The sequence below is a fragment of the Equus quagga genome, chromosome 9, assembly GCF_021613505.1.
Source record: "Equus quagga isolate Etosha38 chromosome 9, UCLA_HA_Equagga_1.0, whole genome shotgun sequence".
NCBI classification, from domain to species: domain Eukaryota; kingdom Metazoa; phylum Chordata; class Mammalia; order Perissodactyla; family Equidae; genus Equus; species Equus quagga.
In genome coordinates this window covers 59,883,426-59,903,679 of record NC_060275.1, presented here as the reverse complement: position 1 = coordinate 59,903,679, position 20,254 = coordinate 59,883,426, and the positions used below count along the sequence as shown (strand labels likewise).

The window sequence follows — 20,254 nt, the reverse complement described above, 5'->3', positions numbered from 1 at the left end:
GATTCCCTTAATAACGCAGATAACTGAAAGAGTAGAGGTTTTTTATCCTTAAGGAAATAGTAAAGGCATTATAGCGTAAGAGGTTTTCTTTTTTTTATTTTTTCCTTTTTGAGAGAAGTGGCCATAATAAAGATAAAAGATCCCAAATGTGTATAATTTGCTGTCAAGATGTCCTGAAAATTAATGTACTATTTAAATACTAGAATTACAGAGAAAAAAATCTACTCACAGCTAATATGAATCTCTTTAATATTCTGCATCTTTGGCTACAGGCTTTGACAAAAATCTATATAATATATGGTATTTATGACACTTGATTATGGCACCTTGGAATTAACAACCTACAGAAATCCTATGGGTGATCTATTTAAATGAAGTTAGTCTATTCATACATATTTTAAGATTCATTTGTTTTCTGATAGTGTTTTCAGCAATAATCCAAATTTCAAGCTTATTTATATCCTACAAATGTAACTACATTTGTGTGGTATTATGTTACAGTGTATACTTTACAGAGTGCCATACAAAACCACATATTATTTGATTCTTATGAGAATCATACAACTAATAAGCCAGTGTCATATAGTGAAAAATATATTTGACTTTGAGCTAAGAGATCTGACTTTTCTCTGAGCTTACTTCCTCGTCTGCCCTGAAGAGTTTGCACTAGGAACATCTCTCCCCGTTATTATGTTATGATGTCTGAGTGATAGAGCTAGGACTGATCATTTCCAATTCAGTGCATTTTCTACTTGACTGTTGTAGAGATTCTGCTATACTTCATTCTTTTCACTTTCTAAATTTTATTTGGTTTAACTATTAGGCTAGACCATTATGATCTTTCTTGGAGAACAGGAAAGTCCTCAGTTTGTCTAATGGAATCCCAAATGCAAATTTTAGATTTAGTTCATTGATCTCTTACTTACTTTGTACAGTACGCTAACCTTGTTGTGAACTCTTAGTATTTTTTTGACTATGAAAAATGTTATAAAGCAAGTTAGGTTGGTACTATACTTAGTAAATATAGTCAGGTGGTTATTTTTTCAATAAATCACGTATTTCTTTAGAGGTTTTCTAAATTACTTACATTGTTTTTTAAATTATAATAGCCAATAATAATGATTTACGTATGTTTCTAATCATAGACACTTTTTTTCTTTTTGCAAAAATTAATGTTTTTAATAATGGCAAGCTTGTTGGAAGTCTTGCTGAGTCGCCGGCTTAGCAGAACAAACTAGAATAAATGAGAAAGTAATGTGAGAACATTTAAAAAATATTGTTCCTGTTCTATTTAGAATTGGATGCGTATGTGTGAGAGGCAGGAAATAGCGTATAGAGAATAGAATCAAGATTCTTTCCACTTTACATTTGAAACTTTTGTTGTTACTGTTCCCCGCTGCCCCTCCTGCTGCCCCAGCCCGCAAAGGAAAGCCCAACTTTACAACAAAAACAAAATCCAGAAGCTCACGCATTAGTTCTGTAACTGTCACTAAGTCATAAGGTGGTGCACAGCAGCATCCCAGGGGAGCTTTTTCAAATTAGACATCAGGGCCTTACTTTCTTTCATGTCAAAACCTGGATATATGCATAATTTTTAAGCGCCAGATACAAAATCTTAAGACCTTATAGATTAATGATATTAAACCAACTAGAAAATTGTAGCCAGGATTATAATCAGAATAGACTGCATGTGGACCAGCCCTAGTAAATAGCTAAAAAACCTGTTTTCCTTAACAGACTTGTCCTGACCAAGAGTTGTGCTCAGATAGTGATTCCCTTGGTCCTGAACCCCAGTATGTCAAAACAAGTATTTTCTGTAAATACCTTAATGTGAAGGATTGGGAAGTACTAGCCTGTAAGATCCAGCTTTTCTAAGTGTGTCTTGATAGGAAACAAAAGTAGTGTTTTGAATTGTTCTGGATAGCCTTGTATGTTTGTGTGTGGTGTGTATAAGTATGTATGTGTGTGTAAGTATAAGTATTTAGATATGTAAGCCAATACGGGCTAATAAATGAGGCTTGATTCTCAACCATTTTTCTGTCACCATATCATTTGCATGCACTGTACATCACCAGTAACATTAAGGCTTTTTTGAAAAATTCGTGAAAGTTTGAAAAATTACAGTTTTTAATATATTGGGGTTTGGCCACCAAATTTTTGCTATTTTAAATTACAAAAATCTAAGAATTAAAATGATTAAGTAGAAATTCTTCATAGTGACAAAGATTTAGAGAAAAGATCCTTTTGCAAAGACCAAGTGGAGAGGAGGAGGAGAAGGAAGTGCCTCTGGGCTCTGTGGTTCAAGAGTTAAGATGTCTGCAAAAATTACTTATACCTCACAATATCAAATACAGGTATATTTTCTGCTTTTGAAGAACTAAAATTTTTCTGTTTTTACTAAATTGAAGGAGTACTGAAATTATGCTTTTTTATAACATACCAAAAGCTGAATTAATAAACTTCATAATTATGTTATTTAAAATTTTTCTAATATTTTAGGTTGCAGAAGTTTTACAAGTACCTCCAATGAGAGTATATGAAGTAGCAACTTTTTATACAATGTACAATCGGAAGCCAGTTGGAAAGTACCACATTCAGGTCTGCACTACTACCCCTTGCATGCTTCGAAACTCTGACAGCATACTGGAGGCCATTCAGAAAAAGCTTGGTATGGGACACATTATATTTATAACTTTTGTGAAAAATAGAATTGTCTTTCTAGATTTAACCTATTTCTACCTAATTTTTCCAACTTTTGCCATTTTACTGGATCTATACTTCACAAGTAAATTTTTGTCTTACTGTCTTTGCCCATCTTTATCTCTTTCATATTCTTCCTTAGTTCTCAGCCTCAAAACTGAGTTTTCACCTTTTTCCCCCCTAATCATTAAGTATGTTTGAAAAGGTTATAGGAGTTTTAAAGTTTTCTTTGTTTAGAAAATTAAGTTTAACTCATTGTGTGATAGTGTGTGGTACATAAAAAAATCACACTTGTCCATGTATTCTTCCAGATGAGCCTTGGAACAAATAAGATATGAGAAGAGTAAGAATGCTTCAGGCAGGGAAATTTGAAATAAGATGTTATTATAGTACCATTTACAAAATTAAAAAGACATTTTTCCATACAAAATTGCCATTGCTGCATTTAAAACTATATATATCGAATAAAGTAAAAGGAGGTATCTTTTAATTTTGTTTGTTATTGAATATCAAGTACTTGCATGTTGTAGAAATAGTTGGGCAGTACTGAAATAAATAAAACAGAAAGCTGAAGTCTGTTCACAATCCTGCCCCCCACCTCTCAGGTGCAAATTCTGATAATAGTTGCATATGTTAGTTTTAGATTTTATATTGTTTGATTATTTTTATTATTAAATACACAAATGTAATATGTCTGTGTTTGCTTTTTGGTCCTTATGTTGCATAGCAAATATATATTTTATATTAAAAATAAATATATTTATTTTGCTATGCAACATAAAGACATACTATACTATAGCATAGTATAGTATGTCTGCTTCTTTTTTCTAAGTTATTCTGCAATTACTTTAATGTATACAAGTTTGCATACTTGTCCTATTGTATACTGAGGTTGCTTACAAGAAGTAGAATTGCTGGGTCAAAATTTTACTGTATTTTGCCAAAATGCCTTCCTTAAAGATATGAGAGTACCTGCTTTCCTCACATTCTTAATGATCTTTGACGTTAGCAGTTTCCTGAGTCTTTGCCAATTTTTTAACTGATTTTAGTAGATGTTTTTAACTGATTTTAGTAGATTAATTATCACAATCAAAATGAAAATAATACAGTCTGATGCACTGCTATATAACAACAAACATGGGAGATAAGTCCCCTGAAATTTGATTGTTTTTAAATAAGTACACTTGAGAAATCCTTGAAACTTGTAGTATAATTATCAGAGTTGTTTTATTTATGAAATTTAATGCTCTTAAATACTTTTTGTATACCTCTGTAATATGTTGTTCATTTTGTTTGTTTTTTTTCTTAAACCATATTGCTATTAAAATATAACCTGGTCCTCACAGTGATCATCTATATTTTTAGGAATAAAGGTTGGAGAGACCACACCTGACAAACTTTTCACTCTTATAGAGGTGGAATGTTTAGGGGCCTGTGTTAATGCACCAATGGTTCAGATAAATGACAACTACTATGTGAGTATTTCAGTTAATATAAATTAAAGCTGCATTATGTCACACTTAAAATATTTTAAATATTTGGTTTCTTGTCGTATAGATTTTGGTTTCTGAATTATTCATTTAGAAGAAACTGTTGGCATAAATATCCAGGCGGCTTTCTTTTCTTTTAGCTTTTTTTTTTTAATTTTTCCTTTTTCTCCCCAAAGGCCCCCCAGTACATAGTTGTGTATTTTTAGTTGTGGGTCCTTCTAGTTGTGGCATGTGGGATGCCGCCTCAGCATGGCCTGATGAGTGGTGCCATGTCTGAGCCCAGGATTCGAACTGGCGAATCCCTGGGCTGCCGAAGCAGAGCGTGTGAACTTAACCACTCAGCCATGGGGCCAGGCCCCATAAGGCTGTTTTTTCTGGTTTCCAAAGTTTATTAAAAATCAAAGAATAGAAAAACTTTACATAAATATATGTCAGTTTTAGCTTCCACATTATTGTCCACCAGAAGGTTTTTAAAAAAATTATTCTTAAACATTTTTGCATTTAACTGCAGGAGATAATGACACATTTAAAAACTTTTAAAGTATGAAAAATTTAGTAATTTACATATACAGAAAATAACTACCAAGACTTAACAGATAACATTTTGCCACACTTACTTCAGGTGTTATTTTTATCATTATTGTCATTGTCTGTAGAAATAAGCTACAGATGTAGGTAAACCACCCCCACCCAAAATCTTACTCCTTTCCTTTCGTTCCCAGAGAGAACCACTATCATAAATTTAGTGTGTATTCTTCCTGTACATGTTTTTACACTTTTAATATATGTATCCAGCTATGCTAATATGTAATACTATATTGCTTATTTTAAAAATTTTACAGAGATGGTATCATACCTCGTTCTAAGTACTGTTTTAGCTTAATCTCACAAGTTTTGATTAGTAATATTTTTATCATTCAGTTCTAAGTATTTTTGTGTGTGTGTGTGTGAGGAAGATTCACCCTGAGCTTTAACATCTGTTGCCAATCCTCCTCTTCTTTTGCTTGAGGAAGCTTAGCCCTGAGCTAACATCTGTGCCAGTCTTGCTCTACTTTGTATGTGGGACACTTCCACAGCATGGCTGATGAGTGGAGTAGGTCCGTACCAGGGATCTGAACCTGCAAACCCTGGGCTGCCGAAGCAGAGCAGGCAGAACTTTAACTGCTTAGCCACAGGGCCAGCCCCCAGTTTTAAGTATTTTTAAATTTGCATTTTGGTTTCATCTTTGACCTGTGTTTTTTTGAAGTGTTCTTAATATCCAAGTATGTGGAGTTTTCTAGTTATCCTTCTTTTTTATTTATTTATTTATTTATTTTTGAGGAAGATCAGCCCTGAGCTAACATCTGCTGCCAATCCTCCTCTTTTTGCTGAGGAAGACTGGCCCTGAGCTAACATCCGTGCCCATCTTCCTCCACCCCATATGTGGGACACCTATCACAGCATGGCTTGCCAAGTGGTGCCATGTCTGCACCCAGGATCCAAACCAGTGAACCCCAGGCCGCCGAAGTGGAATGCGTGCACTTAACCGCTGCGCCACTGGGCTGGCCCCTAGTTATCGTTTTTTTTTAATTTCTTGCTACCCTAATTATGTCATGGTCTTCATTCATAATATCTCATTAGCTCATGCTTCTTAGAAATTTGTTTATGGAAATTCTTTGAGGCTTCCATTGAAGGTGTATTCTTCAAGAAGGGATTTACTTTGCTTCTCTCTTGCTCTCAGAAATACTACTGGCCCAAAAGAAAGCCCCTCTCCTTACACCCTCCTCCCTTCCCCCAATGTGTAAGGTTCTAGACTAGCAGGTTTCTTTTTTTTGAAGGACAGTTTAATTTCTAATTTACCCTTGCATTGAGGGTATAGCTTTTGGGGGTCCTAACTTTCTATGATTTGGATGGTCTCTTGTGGCCTGGAGCTTGGTCCCTTGCTCCTCTAGGCTGTGAATCCCTGAAGCCAAGTTTGCTTGGTGTTCCACTTGTCTCCCTGGGTTTTCCTTGAGTTTCTGGCCTCTGAGTATTTCTTTCTTGCCAGCATATTGATGAAATTTAAAAGTTTTTGTTTGTTTTTAATTTTTTCCAGCATTTTTTTAGTTGTTACAACAGGAGGTTCAGTTGGGATAGCTAGTTTGCCATAATGCAGTGGAAATCTACGATTTTCTTTTTTTTTGGTGAAAAAGAGTGGTCCTGAGCTAATATCTGTTGCCAAGCTTCCTCTTTTTGCTGAGGGAGATTGGCCCTGAGCTAACATCTATGCCAGTCTTCCTCTATTTTGTATATAGGATGCTGCCACACCATGGCTGGATGAGCGGTGTGTAGGTCTGTGCCTGGGATCTGAACCTGTGAACCCCAGGCCACTGAAGTGGAGCACACTGTACCACTACACCACCAGGCTAGCTGCTACAATTTTCTTTTTAATGAAGATGAAATTCGATTCTTTGGCCTTTTAGATTTCTGGGGTGTTGTCATTCTGTAGTGATTTTCTTCATTTAGTGATCAGTGATTCAAATTTCTTACCTTCTCTATTTCCCATATTTAAAAAAAAAAAGTCCTTTAAAAATACAGCCATAGGGGCTGGCCCCGTGGCCAAGTGCTTAAGTTCGCGCGCTCCGCTGCAGGCGGCCCAGTGTTTTGTTGGTTCGAATCCTGGGCGCGGACATGGCACTGCTCATTGAACCACGCTGGGGCGGCGTCCCACATGCCACAACTAGAGGGACCCACAACAAAGAGTATACAACTGTGTACCCGGGGGCTTTGAGGAGAAAAAGGAAAAAATAAAATCTTAAAAAAAAAAAAATACAGCCATAGCTTTTCCTTTTCCCACATTTCTGCAATTTACTCATAATAATGAGGATCCAGATTTTAGCAGGAATTAGACAGTCAGGGCTTTGTATGAAGCATTGTACGTCTAAATATAGTAGCCTACAGATTTATCCAAAGATAAACATTCTTCCAGTCAGTATGGTATGGTCTTTGGCAGGGTAGTTAACTTTTATGGCCCCGAGGTGACCGGTGGATAAAATGAAATAGTCACATAAAGTTTGAATGGATTCCGCTTAGGAAAAACACAGATATCAAATACATTTTGAGGAGGGTTGCATAGATTTGAATATGGACTTGACGTTTGATTTTATTAAGGAATTATTGTTAGTTAAAAGGTGTGGTAAAGGCATTGTGTTAGTTAAGAAAATGATCCTAGGCATCATCTGCTGAAGTATTAGGGGTGAAGTGTCGTGATATCTGTAACTTGCTTTCAAATGATACAGCCGAAACAAAAAAAAGGCATATGTGTACATAAGGCAAATATGGCAAATTAAAAAATTGTTGGATCCAGGTGGTAAGAATATGGGTATTCATGTATAGTTTTCAAATTTTCAGAAGAAAGAGTTGGAGGGGGAATAAAATCGTTGGATGAGTTTAAAGACTCCTTCTAGCTGTGAGGTTCTGAGCATCTGCTGAACCCCAAGCAGTTTGAAAGCAGCTTTAAGATTTTATTTCTCCCCAAAGCCCCCCGGTACATAGTTGTATATATTTTTCTTAGTTATGGGTCCTTCTAGTTGTGGCATGTGGGACACTGCCTCAGCGTGGCCTGATGAGCAGTGCCATGTCCATACCCAGGATCCGAACCAGCAAAACCCTGGGCAACCAAAGCAGAGCGCGCAAACTTAACCACTCAGCCACGGGGCCAGCCCTTGAAAGCAGCTTTTTATTTTTATAAATGTTTAATCACTCAGCAAATATTAAAGGCCTTCTGTGTGGCTAGGCACTGGAATAGTGTTGAATCATGATTTCTCTAGCAAAGTACAGGTCCTACCAAACATTTTCTTAAGCACTTAATTTTGGAGGGGAAAGGGGAATATGATATGGGTTAGGCATTTTCTCTTAGTTTTATCTTGCTTATTCTGATTTGACTGTCTTTTGATTAATCCTAGGGTGCAGTTAGGCGTATGAGCGTGTATGTATGTGTTTTAATTGCATTTGTTATTTTAAATAACACAACCCTTCCTTGAGGTTAGAATTTTACATAGGTACACAGTGTATAAAATATAAAGCTGCTCTGGTTGAAATGGGGATTAGAGGGTCAGGATCATTAAAATACATGTGTCAAAAATAAATTTTTTTACCTTTTCCTTCAAAAATTAAGTGAATTTTGAAACAGTGAATTTCACCTGGGAAAGAAAGAAGATATCACTAGCGTATTAGATCTTTAGGTTAGGGATAGATATTAGGCATCTACTTTTAAGCTACTATTACTGCTGGTGCTAATTACTATTTGCTGTTCGCTGTTCACTCTTTCTTCAAGGAGATAGCATTTGTTGAGCATGTGCCATGGCACTGTTCTATTTTATGTATTTTCTCATTTAATCCTCAAAAACACTGAAGTAGATTTACAAATGAAGAAACGAACTTAGGGAGGCTGAGTAACTCGTCTAAGATTACTGTCTAGTAAGTGTTAGAGCCAGGACTCATGCAGAACTGTTTCACTTCAGAGCACTACTCTGTATTGCCTCTTCATCTGCAGCTCTTACTGCATACTGCATTTAGCAGTGTACACTATACATAGGAGTTACTCAGTTGCTGCTACCTTGGTAACTAACTTATGAGCTGAGAGAGACAAACAGTAAGTTTGATATTAGGAATTTACATAGGTTTCAATAGTAGGAGGTAATCTTAATATGATATGACTTTGTGTTTTTTCTAGGAGGATCTGACACCTAAGGATATTGAGGAAATTATTGATGCACTCAAGGCTGGCACAATTCCAAAACCTGGGCCAAGGTATGCTTTTATTTCTAGATAATAAAATTTAATGGCTTAACCTAAATTAAACTAAACTTAATTTTTAAAATTTTATATTGTAAGTTCACAGGAGTTGTCAGGAGCCTTGGATAGTATCTCAACCAACTTGTCATCTAAAGCAAGAATATTTTTTTTCCTTCTAAAACCCTTCAGATAATCATTTTGTATCTACTTGAATATTTATAGAGAAGGGACAGTTACTACAAATAGAAATCTATTCCACTGTTTAAAAGTTCATACTGCCAGAAGATTGATCGAAAGTCTGTCTCCCTCTGATTTCTGCCTGAAGGTCCAATTCTGACCTTTGAACCAACATAAGATACTTTTCATACCTCTTCCAAATGATAGCTCCTCAGGTAACTTGAAATATCGATCTTGTCTTCCTCCTATCTTCAGATGTAATATCTACAGTTGTCATTGTTTTTCCTTACATGACAGTTTTGGTCTCCCTCCTCTGCAGGTCTTCTAGTTAGCTAATGACTTTCTTAATGTGATACTTAAACAAATCCTAGTATCTGAGGTATACAGAGCAGTGCAGAGCATTGTGAGACTGTCTCCTTTGCTTTGGACATTATGCCTGTAATAATGCGGCCTAATTACATCAACTCTCACTTCAGATACATTACATCAGTAATTGCACTTACAATCAGTCAGAATGCCTAGATCTTTTTCGGCTTAAACACTGTTTATACAGTTTGCTCCCATCGTGCAGTTGTGTTATACTAACTGCTCTTCTTTCAATTATGAACCTGAACTTTTGCTGCTAAACAAACTCCTATTCCAAATCTAAGTGTTCACATTCACAAAATTCTCTCTTAATACTAGCAACTATTTGCATGGTTTTATAGTTATAATCCCTTTGTATTTTTTTCTGCTCATGTCATGTAAAAATTTCCTTCTCTCAACATATTTGTAGGTTTTAATGGCCATATAGTATTCTAATGTATTAAAAGAACTATGGTGTGTCCTTTGTTCTTCTGTTTTAAAATATATTTTTCTACTTTTTGTTATAAGTAACAATTCCCTGAAGTTGAATTATTAGGTCCTAGGGTATGAGTGGTGCTGTAGCCTGCACTCTAGAAGTATTCACTCATTGTTCTGGCAGGCTAATAAGTCTACCTAATAAGAAAAACAGATCAACTCAAGATAAGTTTAGTAAAGGCAAGCTGGCCCCTACTGACTATTACTTTCCTTTCTAAGAAACATGCTTCTTTTAACACTTGAATTTGCTTAAAGAAGTTTGACATTCTCTTCCTAGTTCCTCACTTTCTTGGGCTACACTTACTTTTTAGGGGTAATTTCCATTGTGAAGAATCATTCTCCTTTATGGAGGCTACTGAAGTGAAACCTTTTGTTATTTAACATCACAATATCTTTCTCAGCCACTGGTCCTTTTCCTTACTTAACCTTACTTTAAATGTAGCCTCCCTCGCCTGCACCCCCCACCCCGCGACAAAGTCCATAATATTTTCCACAAACTTCACTTGCTTTTTTAGGACTCAGGTCTTTTAAAATAAGTTTATGCTATTCTTGTATTTGTTCTTAAACCCATAACTTTCAACTTTTGGGTAGAAAAATAAAGCAGGGTTAGGGTTTAGAGAATGGGGGTAAATTTAGTCAGGAGAGGACTCGCTGAGGTGATATTTGAGCCATTACCTGAATGCTAAAGCCCAAAGGAACCACATAAAGAACTGGACGAATGATGTTCCAGGGAGGGGAAAGAAGATGTATTAAGGTCCTGGATGAAAAATCAGATGACAGTATGGTTGCAGTGAGGTGATCAAGGAGGAAAGTGGTGGAAGTGGTCAGAGATGTAGGTAGGGGCCCAGAAAAGTAATTTGGGCTGAATCCTAAATATAATAAAGAGCTGTTGTTGGAATGTTTTTTCAGTAGGGAATGATACGAGTGATCTTGTTAAAATTCTCGTCCTAATTGCTGTGTTGAGAACTGTTTAAACTTAGCGCATGTTGTGAGGCAGAGGGATCATGAGTGGTTTCTAGCTTTTTGGTCTGAGCACCTCAGTAGTTCATTTAACTAAAATGGAGAGGATTGGGGTAGAGCAAGTTTGGGGGAAAAAGGTCACTTTGTTTTGGACATGTTAAGTTTGAGATGCCTACTAAAGATCCATGATAGTTGCTGAAAGGTAGATATGAGCCTGGAATTTAGGGAATAGATTATGGCTGGAAATATGAATTGAGGATTCATCAGTTATTATAGATGGTATTTAAAGCTGTAAGTCTTGAGAGGTTATCAGGGGTGAAATTAGAGTTTGTTGTTGTTTTTAATATAGGAGATTCTATAACATCATTGTATTTTAACATTAATAAACAGGAACTAAGTACCACACACAGTTAAGTATTTCAGAATCTGGGGCCAGCCCCGTGGCCGAGTGGTTAAGTTCACGAGCTCCAGCTTCGGTGGCCCAGGGTTTCGCTGGTTCGGATCCTGGGCGCAGACATGGCAGCACTCATCAGGTCATGCCGAGGCGGCATCCCACATGCCACAACCAGAAGGACCCAGAACTAAAAATATACAACTATGTACTGGGGGGGGGGGGGCTTGGGGGAGAAAAAGGAAAAATAAAATCTTAAAAAAAAAAACGTATTTCAGCATCTAATAATAATAAAGATGTTGCTTATCAGTAATTGTAAATAGTTCTTCACTGGGATTTTTTTGACAGTGTTCTAGATTTGAGCCAAAGACTTTAGATTATTAGTTTCTGAACCTCTTTTTATTTCCTACTTATCACCTTTTACTTAAAAAGCAGAGATAAATCTACTTATTTTTCAATAATTGCAAAGCATCCACCAATGATGTATGTAAAGATTGTGTTTTGACATGGTATAATAGTAGAATGTCTTCCCACATTTGAAAACAACTTTCTCTCCTTCCCCAAGTTAATTTCTTGGATGTAAAGGATAATGAGAGAGACTGATGATAGTAACAACCAGACTGTAGTTACAGTTATTTAAAATTAACTGACACTGGCTAATTCCTTTTTATTAGTATTTTTATAATAATGCTCTTTGCTCACACATTTGAAAGAGGTGCTCATCGTTAGTCTTTGAGTAATGAGAGCAATTAAACTGGTGCAATAGTGACTGATTACTGAGTACCACTATCAGGTCTACCCTGGCCAAAATTAGTAAGAGATGGATGTCTCTATGTGGTTCAAAACTGTTTTATTATTTTTTGTAAACAATGGCTAGAAAGAAAATATTTGTGTGCTTTGTGCGATTGTTCTTATTTTCAATTAAAGTATTGAAAACTTCTAAACCTGCTTGCAAATTACTAATTACTAGGTTTTTTTAGTATGGATTAGCAAAAACTAATTTTAAATCCAATTTGAATTCTTCATATTTAGTTTTATAAAGATATCTTAAATTTTGCAGAATTCTGTCGAGTGCAGATAATATCTGAAATTTAAAAAATATATAAGTAGGCTACAAAATATATATACAAAAAATACAGGTGGTTGCTGTTGGATAACTAGACAATAAAGTCACTTTTGGTTTTTTATATTAAAAATAGGGGCAGAGGGGGATATATCTTAGCAATATGAAAAAGATAAGCACTCAACTTTCATAAAGTACTTTTTTAAGCCATAAAAAATATACAGAGCCAACCCTGATGGCCTAGTGGTTAAAATTCAGTGCTCACTACTTGGGCGGCCTGGGTTCACTTCCTGGTCGCAGAACCACACCACTTGTCTGTCAGTTGCCACACTGTGGTGGTGGCTCATGTAGAAGAACTAGAACAACTTACAACTAGGATATACAACTATGTACTGGGGGTTTAGGGAGGAAAAAAAAGAGGAAGTTTGGCAACAGATGTTACCTCAGGGCAAATCTTTCCCTGCAAAAAAAAAAAAAATACAGCAAGGCCAATTTTTCTAGAATGCAAATGAGTTAAAGTAATGAATGTACAAATAGTGTTGCAATGGCTGAAAAAACAGGTTTACCTTTTGAATTGTAATGAAGAGAGCAAAGTAATTAATGGATGGCATTTTAAGCATAATGTATCAGGGAAATAGTTTTTGTGTTTTATTCAGTGACAACCTGACTGTAAATTGTGGTTGTCAATGGATAAGGCCAGATCACTGCCTCTCTGGAGTGTTCTGTGACTTGTACACAGATAAAAGGAGTAGATCAAAGAAAGTTTGTGGCCTTTACTGGGGGATTTTACAGCCTTTATAATATTTTAATGCAGGCAGACTTAACAGACCACTGGAAGTATGTCATGGGACTGTAATTTCATGGAACAAACTTTAGGAAACTGGACCAGATTATTCTTCAAATTACTTTCTTATATAAAATTCCATAATCCTGTGAAGAGCTCAGGCAGTGTACATGATTAATTCTCCCATTTATTGTCCCAGAAACTTCAGTTTTTATAATCTTCCTAAATTGGTACTTTCTCTTGCTAAAGAGGGTAGCTGAGGTTAAACCACAAGAGGGAACCTAGTAAAGGAGGAGAAGAAAGGTTCTCCAAAATAAATTCATTTCATTGGCAATTAAAGAGCAGCAGGAGTACCTGTGTTACCAGGTAACATAAAAAAAATTACAGGGGCCAGCCTGGTGGCATAGTAGTAAAGTTCGTGTGCTCTGCTTCAGTGGCATGGGGTTTGCAGATTCAGATTCTGGGCACGAACCTACACACTGCTCATCAAGCCATGCTGTGGCAGTGTCCCACGTACAAAATAGAGGAAGATTGGCACAGATGTTAGCTCAGGGACAATCTTCTTCAAGCAACAAGAGGAAGATGGGCAGTGGATGATAGCTCAGGCCAGTCTTCCTCACCACCAGCAACAAAAACAAACCAAAACAACAAAGCCAGAGCCAAATACTTGTTTTTTATTAAAGTTAAATCATTTGGCCACTTACCCTACATTAGTTTTAGGCTCTGACAGATAGTACACAGTGATTGCTTTTTGACCTGGTTTTCATAGTGAACCTAACTACAAATATATTAACTAATTTCTGGCTTTGTAGGCATTCTTTGTTACAATATGCTACTTAGTTACTTGCATTATATAATGTAATAGCTTGAAAGATGTTATAAATGATTATGTTGTGTCATTTTCCTGTCCCCTCAACAAAAAATTATTTCCTAGGGCTCTAAAAACACTTATAAGATTGATGACGTAATGTGAAGGACAAAGCCAGAGGGAGTAAAAAGATACAAATTGAACAAACTCTTCAGCTAAAATTTGTGGCAGGAACAAGGTAAATGAACAAAGCCAGGGAATAGGAGTAGGTGCTGAGCTGGGCTCTAATGACAGAGGTCAGACAGGGCAGAGGTTGAGCGATTACCTGGGAACGTATGTGTGGGGGTGAAAAAAAGACAGGTTCTTCTACTTCTCTGCTGCCTCTCTTCATAGATTCCTACATAAGGACCTGTTCTTGTTTTCTTTTCTTTGTGGTTGTGGTAGCCACCCAGATCTGGAACCTGTTTTTGAAAAATTAATACTACTAATATAGCCTTTAAAAACATAAATAAAAATAGATTTTGTCTTCACTGCTTCTAAGGGACATCCTCCCAAATCTTCAGATGTCTCAAGGAATCTAATTTCTGTTTTTCCAAGTATAGTGTATAAGTGTGTATGTATTCCCTTCTGTTCACTGTGACAGTGAATCTCAATCTAAATAAAATTCAAATATAAGAAGAATAAATGTAGTGCTTTAGTTTATGAAGACATGATTTTAAAAATGTCCTCTGGGGGTTGGGTTATTTCGCCATAGTTCTTAACTCTGTTCCTTGGGCAGATGCTGAATTCTCCAAGCCTTGGTTTCTGTATCTGTAAAATAAGGCCAGAATTACTTGTCTGATGGCATTGTTGTAAAGAGTAAATGAGCTAATAATTTTATACACTGCTCAATAAATGGGAACCAGTATTAGTGTTATTTTTTATAATTTGCATATTTATGGTGAATTTTGGTATGTCAGTTTTCATACTTATCTTTAGGAAGAGAAAATTTTGCAGTAGTTGAAATGTTTGGATTAAATAATCTATGCTAGTTCTTGGGGGAAAAAGAGGGCTGTTGTGAAGTAACAATTACAATTTTTTTTAAGTAAAGATTTTATAAATGTTAATCATTAATAGTCAATTTAATGTTACTTGCTTTTCTTTTCAGGAGTGGACGTTTCTCTTGTGAGCCAGCTGGGGGTCTTACCTCTTTGACTGAACCACCCAAAGGACCTGGCTTTGGTTTGCAAGCAGGCCTTTAATTTATATTCATCTGTAAATATGTCACTGGAGAAATAAAATAGGAATCTCCTCTCTCCATAAGTGTTTTATATTTGTTCATTTTGATCTATGAACATCTTGGTGGTAACCTAGCAACTTGCAGCTATAAGTACCATGTCAAAACTTAAGAGCACCATTTTAAAGTCTTCTGTCTATGGCTAACAATGAAGACATGACTCCATAATCTAGTTAACAGTTACTGCAACATCATTTATTCTCAACTGCCAGATGACTTTTTTCAATATTAGGTTATTGTGAGGTAAAAATTTTGTCAAATTTCAAATACATTTTGCTTTCCCATCTTTACGCATAGCCAAGTCCTAAGTTAACATGTTCTTTCTGTCAACCTGATTTATGTCAGTACTCCCTTGAAACATTTTTATATTTACAGCACATAATTTGTTCAACTGGTAAGTGACACCTTCAGCAGACTGTAGGTATAAGGAGGATAAGGTAGTTATCTCTAGAAGTACTGCTTATCATTTTTAAAGAAGGAATATACAAAATATTTTGACATCCTTGGCTATTCTGATAGTGCAAGTATACAAAAATTAACTGGGTGAAGAAATTGGAAGTACAATCTGAGTTGGAAAGATCAGTAGATATGCAAAATATACTCTTCGGTTGAATGCATGTTACTACTTAGAAGGATAAAACCTTTTGCATATTATATCCAGTTCAAGAAACTAGCTATAGTACATTAGTTTTGTACGTTGAAAAAAAATTAATAGCCAGCTTTAATGGCGGGATAAATCTAAACTAATCCAGTTGTTTCAGGATTTCTCAAAGTCACTGTTTGGCCTTGTTCTTGTGACAGACTAATCACTAGTAATCATGATGCTTAAAAACATGATTATTTTTAAGAATGTCTTTAAAAATTTGTTTTTGTTTTTATGTGAGAAGGTAAACAATAACACTAATTTTAAAAGTGATACAAAAAGTTAACACAACGAAAATGCCTCCCTTCTACTCTAGAGCCCTCGACCTTCTTCCCATAAGCAACTACTTTTACAGTTATTTTTATCCCTTTTTAAAAAGTCTGTACATTTTGACTGTCTTCTCTTTGTTAACCCATTAAGCCTTTTATTTAAAATCATGAAAAAACACAGGTATTCCTTTAAATTAATGCTTCTGTTGACTTTCGTAAAAATGCTTTACACTTTGACATAAAAAAATTGTTTTTTAAATAGAAATAAAGGGAGGTTTCAAATACTGGGTGAAAAAACAAAGTCATGTATTAAGGATATGCACTGGTTGTCAGTTTTTATGTAATATCTTAGAAGTAGAAAATTAATTTTAGGTCATTATAATTATAGGCAACTGTTATACCATTATCAAAACATATTCTATATTTCTTAGATCATACCTTACGTTGTACTGCAGTGGTATACATTAGGATTTTGAGTTGTCTTGCTTAATTTTTTTGCCCATTCTTTTTGAAAATCCTGTCAATTTTACCACAAGAGCACTGATTTTAATGATAGTTTCCCAGCTTTTAACAACAGCTGGCAGGTAAAATTTCATTACAGTAATCTAAGATGGTTCCAAAATGTATATGAACACGCTGATTAAAATTTCCTTGCCAGTTTTCGGGAGCTGAAATGACAGATCCCAGCCTATTTCTCAAACCAGTAGGGAGAGGCAGTGTTATGTGTTTACCACCAGTTTGCTCCCTCGTTTCCTCTTCTCAGTTCCTAATTCTATACTGTTTTTAAAAAGAGGGTATTTGAGGAGGAAATTTGCTTATTGCTGTTTAATGGCAACAGTAAACTAACAAACGATTCAACTTTTCATTCTCCCTACTGGCAAAGGATCTAATACCTGGGGTTTGTTTTTGTTTCTTTTTGGAGCAGCTACTGAAAGTTCCTAGGGAAAGCTACTGATTGCTCAGAATTGCTTGCTGTAACTGGATGGAACCAGTGCTTAAGAAAATCCTACAGCACATAATAAAGTACTAAGAGTATTCACTGCAAAGACATTACATCTGTATAGACTAAGTCATATGATAAGCTATGATCTGAGATTGTATTTTTCATTTTTTACATTCACCTTCCTGAAATATGGCAGGATTTTTTGAATTATCTGATTTAACTTGACAGTGTAGCAAAGCATAATAGTAGTTGATTCTAAAGGTGTGAAAAATAAGCTGGAAAGAAAAGTTTTGCAGACTGGCATCTACTTCAGATATCAAATATACACGTTTTTAAGTGTCTATTAGTAATAACCTTAAATAAATATTATAAAATTTAACTTTGGCTAAGAGTGATATTTAATGCTTCGGGTCCTTGACCTTCTAGTACTATTTTTTTTTAACTTTTTTTTTTCAGGAAGATCAGCCCTGAGCTAACATCTGCTGCCAATCCTCCTGTTTGCTGAGGAAGACTAGCCCTGAGCTAACCTCCGTGCCAGTCTTCCTGTATTTTATACGTGGGATGCCTATCACAGCATGGCTTTTTGCCAAGCGGTGCCATGTCCACATCCGGGATCCGAACCGGCTAACCCCGGGCTGCCGAGAAGCAGAATGTGTGAACTTAACCACTGCACCATAGGGCCGGCCCCCTAGTACTATTTAAAAAACATTTTCCTACTTGCTGAAAATGGATTCCAGGACTTGAACCAACAAAAGACAGGGTTATACAATTAAAAGCCTTAGCAGCTTACTAGTCAACTAGCTTGTGGATATAAACTAGTTTTCTTCAGTCTTCTTTTGAGACCTCTATCCATAAAATCTACAATAAGAATTAATTTCTTGATTCATACTTCTAGCTTCACATTGCAAAGGAAAATGAGCTCCTCTTGCCTTCATAAGTTTCATTTGGACCTTTCAAATAACAAATTGTGGCTGATTTATAATTTGCCACAAATGATCTTGGAAGGCAGGTATACTAACCACTGTACCACCAACGCTTCCACATAGAATCTTAATAGGAGCTTCATTTAAAAAACTTTTTGCAACTTGATGAATTCTACAATTAACTTTTCTTTTACAGGCAGTATCCTATTGAGCGTGGTCAATACAGTGCCCTCGATCACAACTGCCTTATGAGTCTTTCATGTATTTAGTGATTTTAAGTAGTAACAAGGTTGTGTGTATAGCTGTTGACATAAATTATTTCAGAAAATCCAAGATTAGCTACCTTTCAACTTTGAAGCGAGGCGCTAAACTCCTATAGAAAGAGCTACTGCCATCAATACTAACTGACCTCCTGCCTGTGACAGTGAGTTAAATGGGAACCAACTCAATGACTTGAAGAGATGTCAGAATTTGTTAAATTTTTAGTAGATTTCTTTTTTTCTTTATATTTCATGCCATAAATATCCAAATTAAATATAACTATTCCAACTCTAGCCACAAGGTGATCTCTCACTATTCACACAACCTAATGTTTTATAGGTGGGAGAAATCGGTTAACTAGGAAAGGAAAAAAAGTGATCTTTAATGAAGTTTATGCTTTATATAGTAACCTGTTGGGATTTAGCGTTCTCTGCCAACTCTGAAATGTCCCGTCATCTACTGTGGTGAGTGACAAATTTGTAACTGCATTCATTGTCACAAATGAGTGCTGTAATTTAGAGGCTTCTATTAACAATGAGGGAGACGACGGTTTCCCTTCAATTATGTAACCCCTTTGGTAGTCGAATAAGGACATGTGCAAACTGTTGCATATTAACCTCGATGTAAATTAAAAGCATCCAGCAAAAAGGCAGAGTACCGCAGCTGGAAGGTCGAGAGAGTCAGTTTTCCTCAACACACTCTTCTGCAGTACCTGAGCAGTTCCCTCTGAAACACTACCTCAGATGCGGAAAATGCACTTAAATTTCTCTAAAAAGGTCATGCGAAGTGTGAATGAAAGAGGGCGTACTGTGGCGTCCGTGCCGTCCCCACGGCAGCTGCCCGTTAACGTGCTTTCGGGACGGGTGCCCGGGCCCCGCCTGGCGCAGCCGAGGGCGGGCGCCGCGACCCTTCCTGGGGCGCGTCCGGGTCCCCGGGCTCCGGCGCAGGTGCCGCCCGCCGGGGCGCAGGCGCACTGCGGCGCCGACACCGCGCCCCCGCCCGCGCCTCTCCGACGCGCCGGGGCAGCCGGCCGCGGCCGCAAGCTCGGGGGCAGGCCGCCTCTGCCTCGAGCCTAGCTCGCAGCACCGTTCCACCGGGGCCGAGCTCACGAACTCGTCCACCCACCCCTGTAAAAATAACATGCGAATACCCTATGTAGAGTCTCTCTTCATTGCCGCCGCCGCCGCCGCCATTTCCAGAAGTTTCCAGTCATATCCACCGCCACGGTCGCCGCAGAAAGTGACAGCAGAGCCCCCTGGCCCGGCAGCGGCAGCGGTGCTTCCTGGCTGCTCCCTCGCTCAGCCTTTGGCTCCCCCTCCCTTCTCGGGCTGCGGACGCGAAGGGGAGGCGGTGAGACTCGGGGGGGTAGAGAGGGTACAGCACAGAGGGAGGAGTTCCGGCCCGCACCCCCGCCGCCTCCACTTGGTACGTCCCGACGCCCCGCCCCGCGGCTCGGGAAGCTTCCCGTAGAGCTGAAAGAGCGGCGGGCGCCGGGGGCGGGGCGGTCACGCCGCCCGTCCCGTGCCCGCCGAGTCACGTGCCCGCGCCACAGCCAATCGCCAGGCGGCGCTGCCTGGGAGCGAGGAGGCTGTGGTGAGAGACGGACCAGACCGGAGATGTTTTCAAGCCCGGCCTCGGCGGCGTTCGTGGCGGTTGCAGTGGCGACGAAGACAACGATAGCGACGGCAACGCTGAGGCACTCGTTCAGGGGGTAAACCCTCCTGCGCCGGCCGTGCCGTGGGTCCGTGCGGGCGAGGGGGGCGTGGCGACAGGCGAGGAGGAAGGAGGGCGCGGTTTCGAGCCCCGTCCCCGGCGCCTGGGAGGAGACCCCTCGGTTCCGCGCCGCTCGCGTCCTCCCTCCCCAGAGCAAGGTAGGGGACGCGCCCTGCCCGCCCCGCCCCGCGCCGCCCGCTGGCCCGCCCGCCCGCGGCCCCGCCGGCCCGGCGGTGACAGGCGCTCGTGGCCCCGGCG

At 38.1% G+C, this 20,254-nt stretch overlaps 3 protein-coding genes across 6 annotated transcripts in view; 2 read left to right on the top strand and 1 right to left on the bottom strand.

Moving 5' to 3' along the window:
* NDUFV2 (NADH:ubiquinone oxidoreductase core subunit V2) overlaps positions 1-15,270 on the top strand; it is a 30,944-nt gene extending 15,674 nt beyond the window's left edge. The window contains exons 5-8 of the mRNA XM_046671809.1: positions 2,500-2,668; positions 4,066-4,175; positions 8,884-8,960; positions 15,116-15,270. Coding sequence (XP_046527765.1) covers positions 2,500-2,668; positions 4,066-4,175; positions 8,884-8,960; positions 15,116-15,209 — 450 coding nt within the window. The 3' untranslated portion in view covers positions 15,210-15,270. The remainder of the gene's footprint in view (positions 1-2,499; positions 2,669-4,065; positions 4,176-8,883; positions 8,961-15,115) is intronic.
* LOC124244557 (uncharacterized) overlaps positions 13,771-20,254 on the bottom strand; it is a 28,702-nt gene continuing 22,218 nt past the window's right edge. The window contains exons 3-4 of the mRNA XM_046671180.1: positions 19,434-20,239; positions 13,771-14,778 (exon numbers count right to left, since the gene is read on the bottom strand). Coding sequence (XP_046527136.1) covers positions 19,452-20,239 — 788 coding nt within the window. The 3' untranslated portion in view covers positions 13,771-14,778; positions 19,434-19,451. The remainder of the gene's footprint in view (positions 14,779-19,433; positions 20,240-20,254) is intronic.
* The window catches only part of ANKRD12 (ankyrin repeat domain 12), a 136,679-nt gene continuing 136,288 nt past the window's right edge, over positions 19,864-20,254 (top strand). The window contains exon 1 of one of the 4 annotated variants that reach the window (XM_046671805.1): positions 19,864-19,994. The gene's annotated coding sequence lies outside the window, so the exon portion shown is untranslated. Of the gene's footprint in view, positions 20,155-20,254 lie in introns of all 4 variants that reach the window. The other 3 variants (XM_046671803.1, XM_046671807.1, XM_046671804.1) reach the window with 3 other exon arrangements.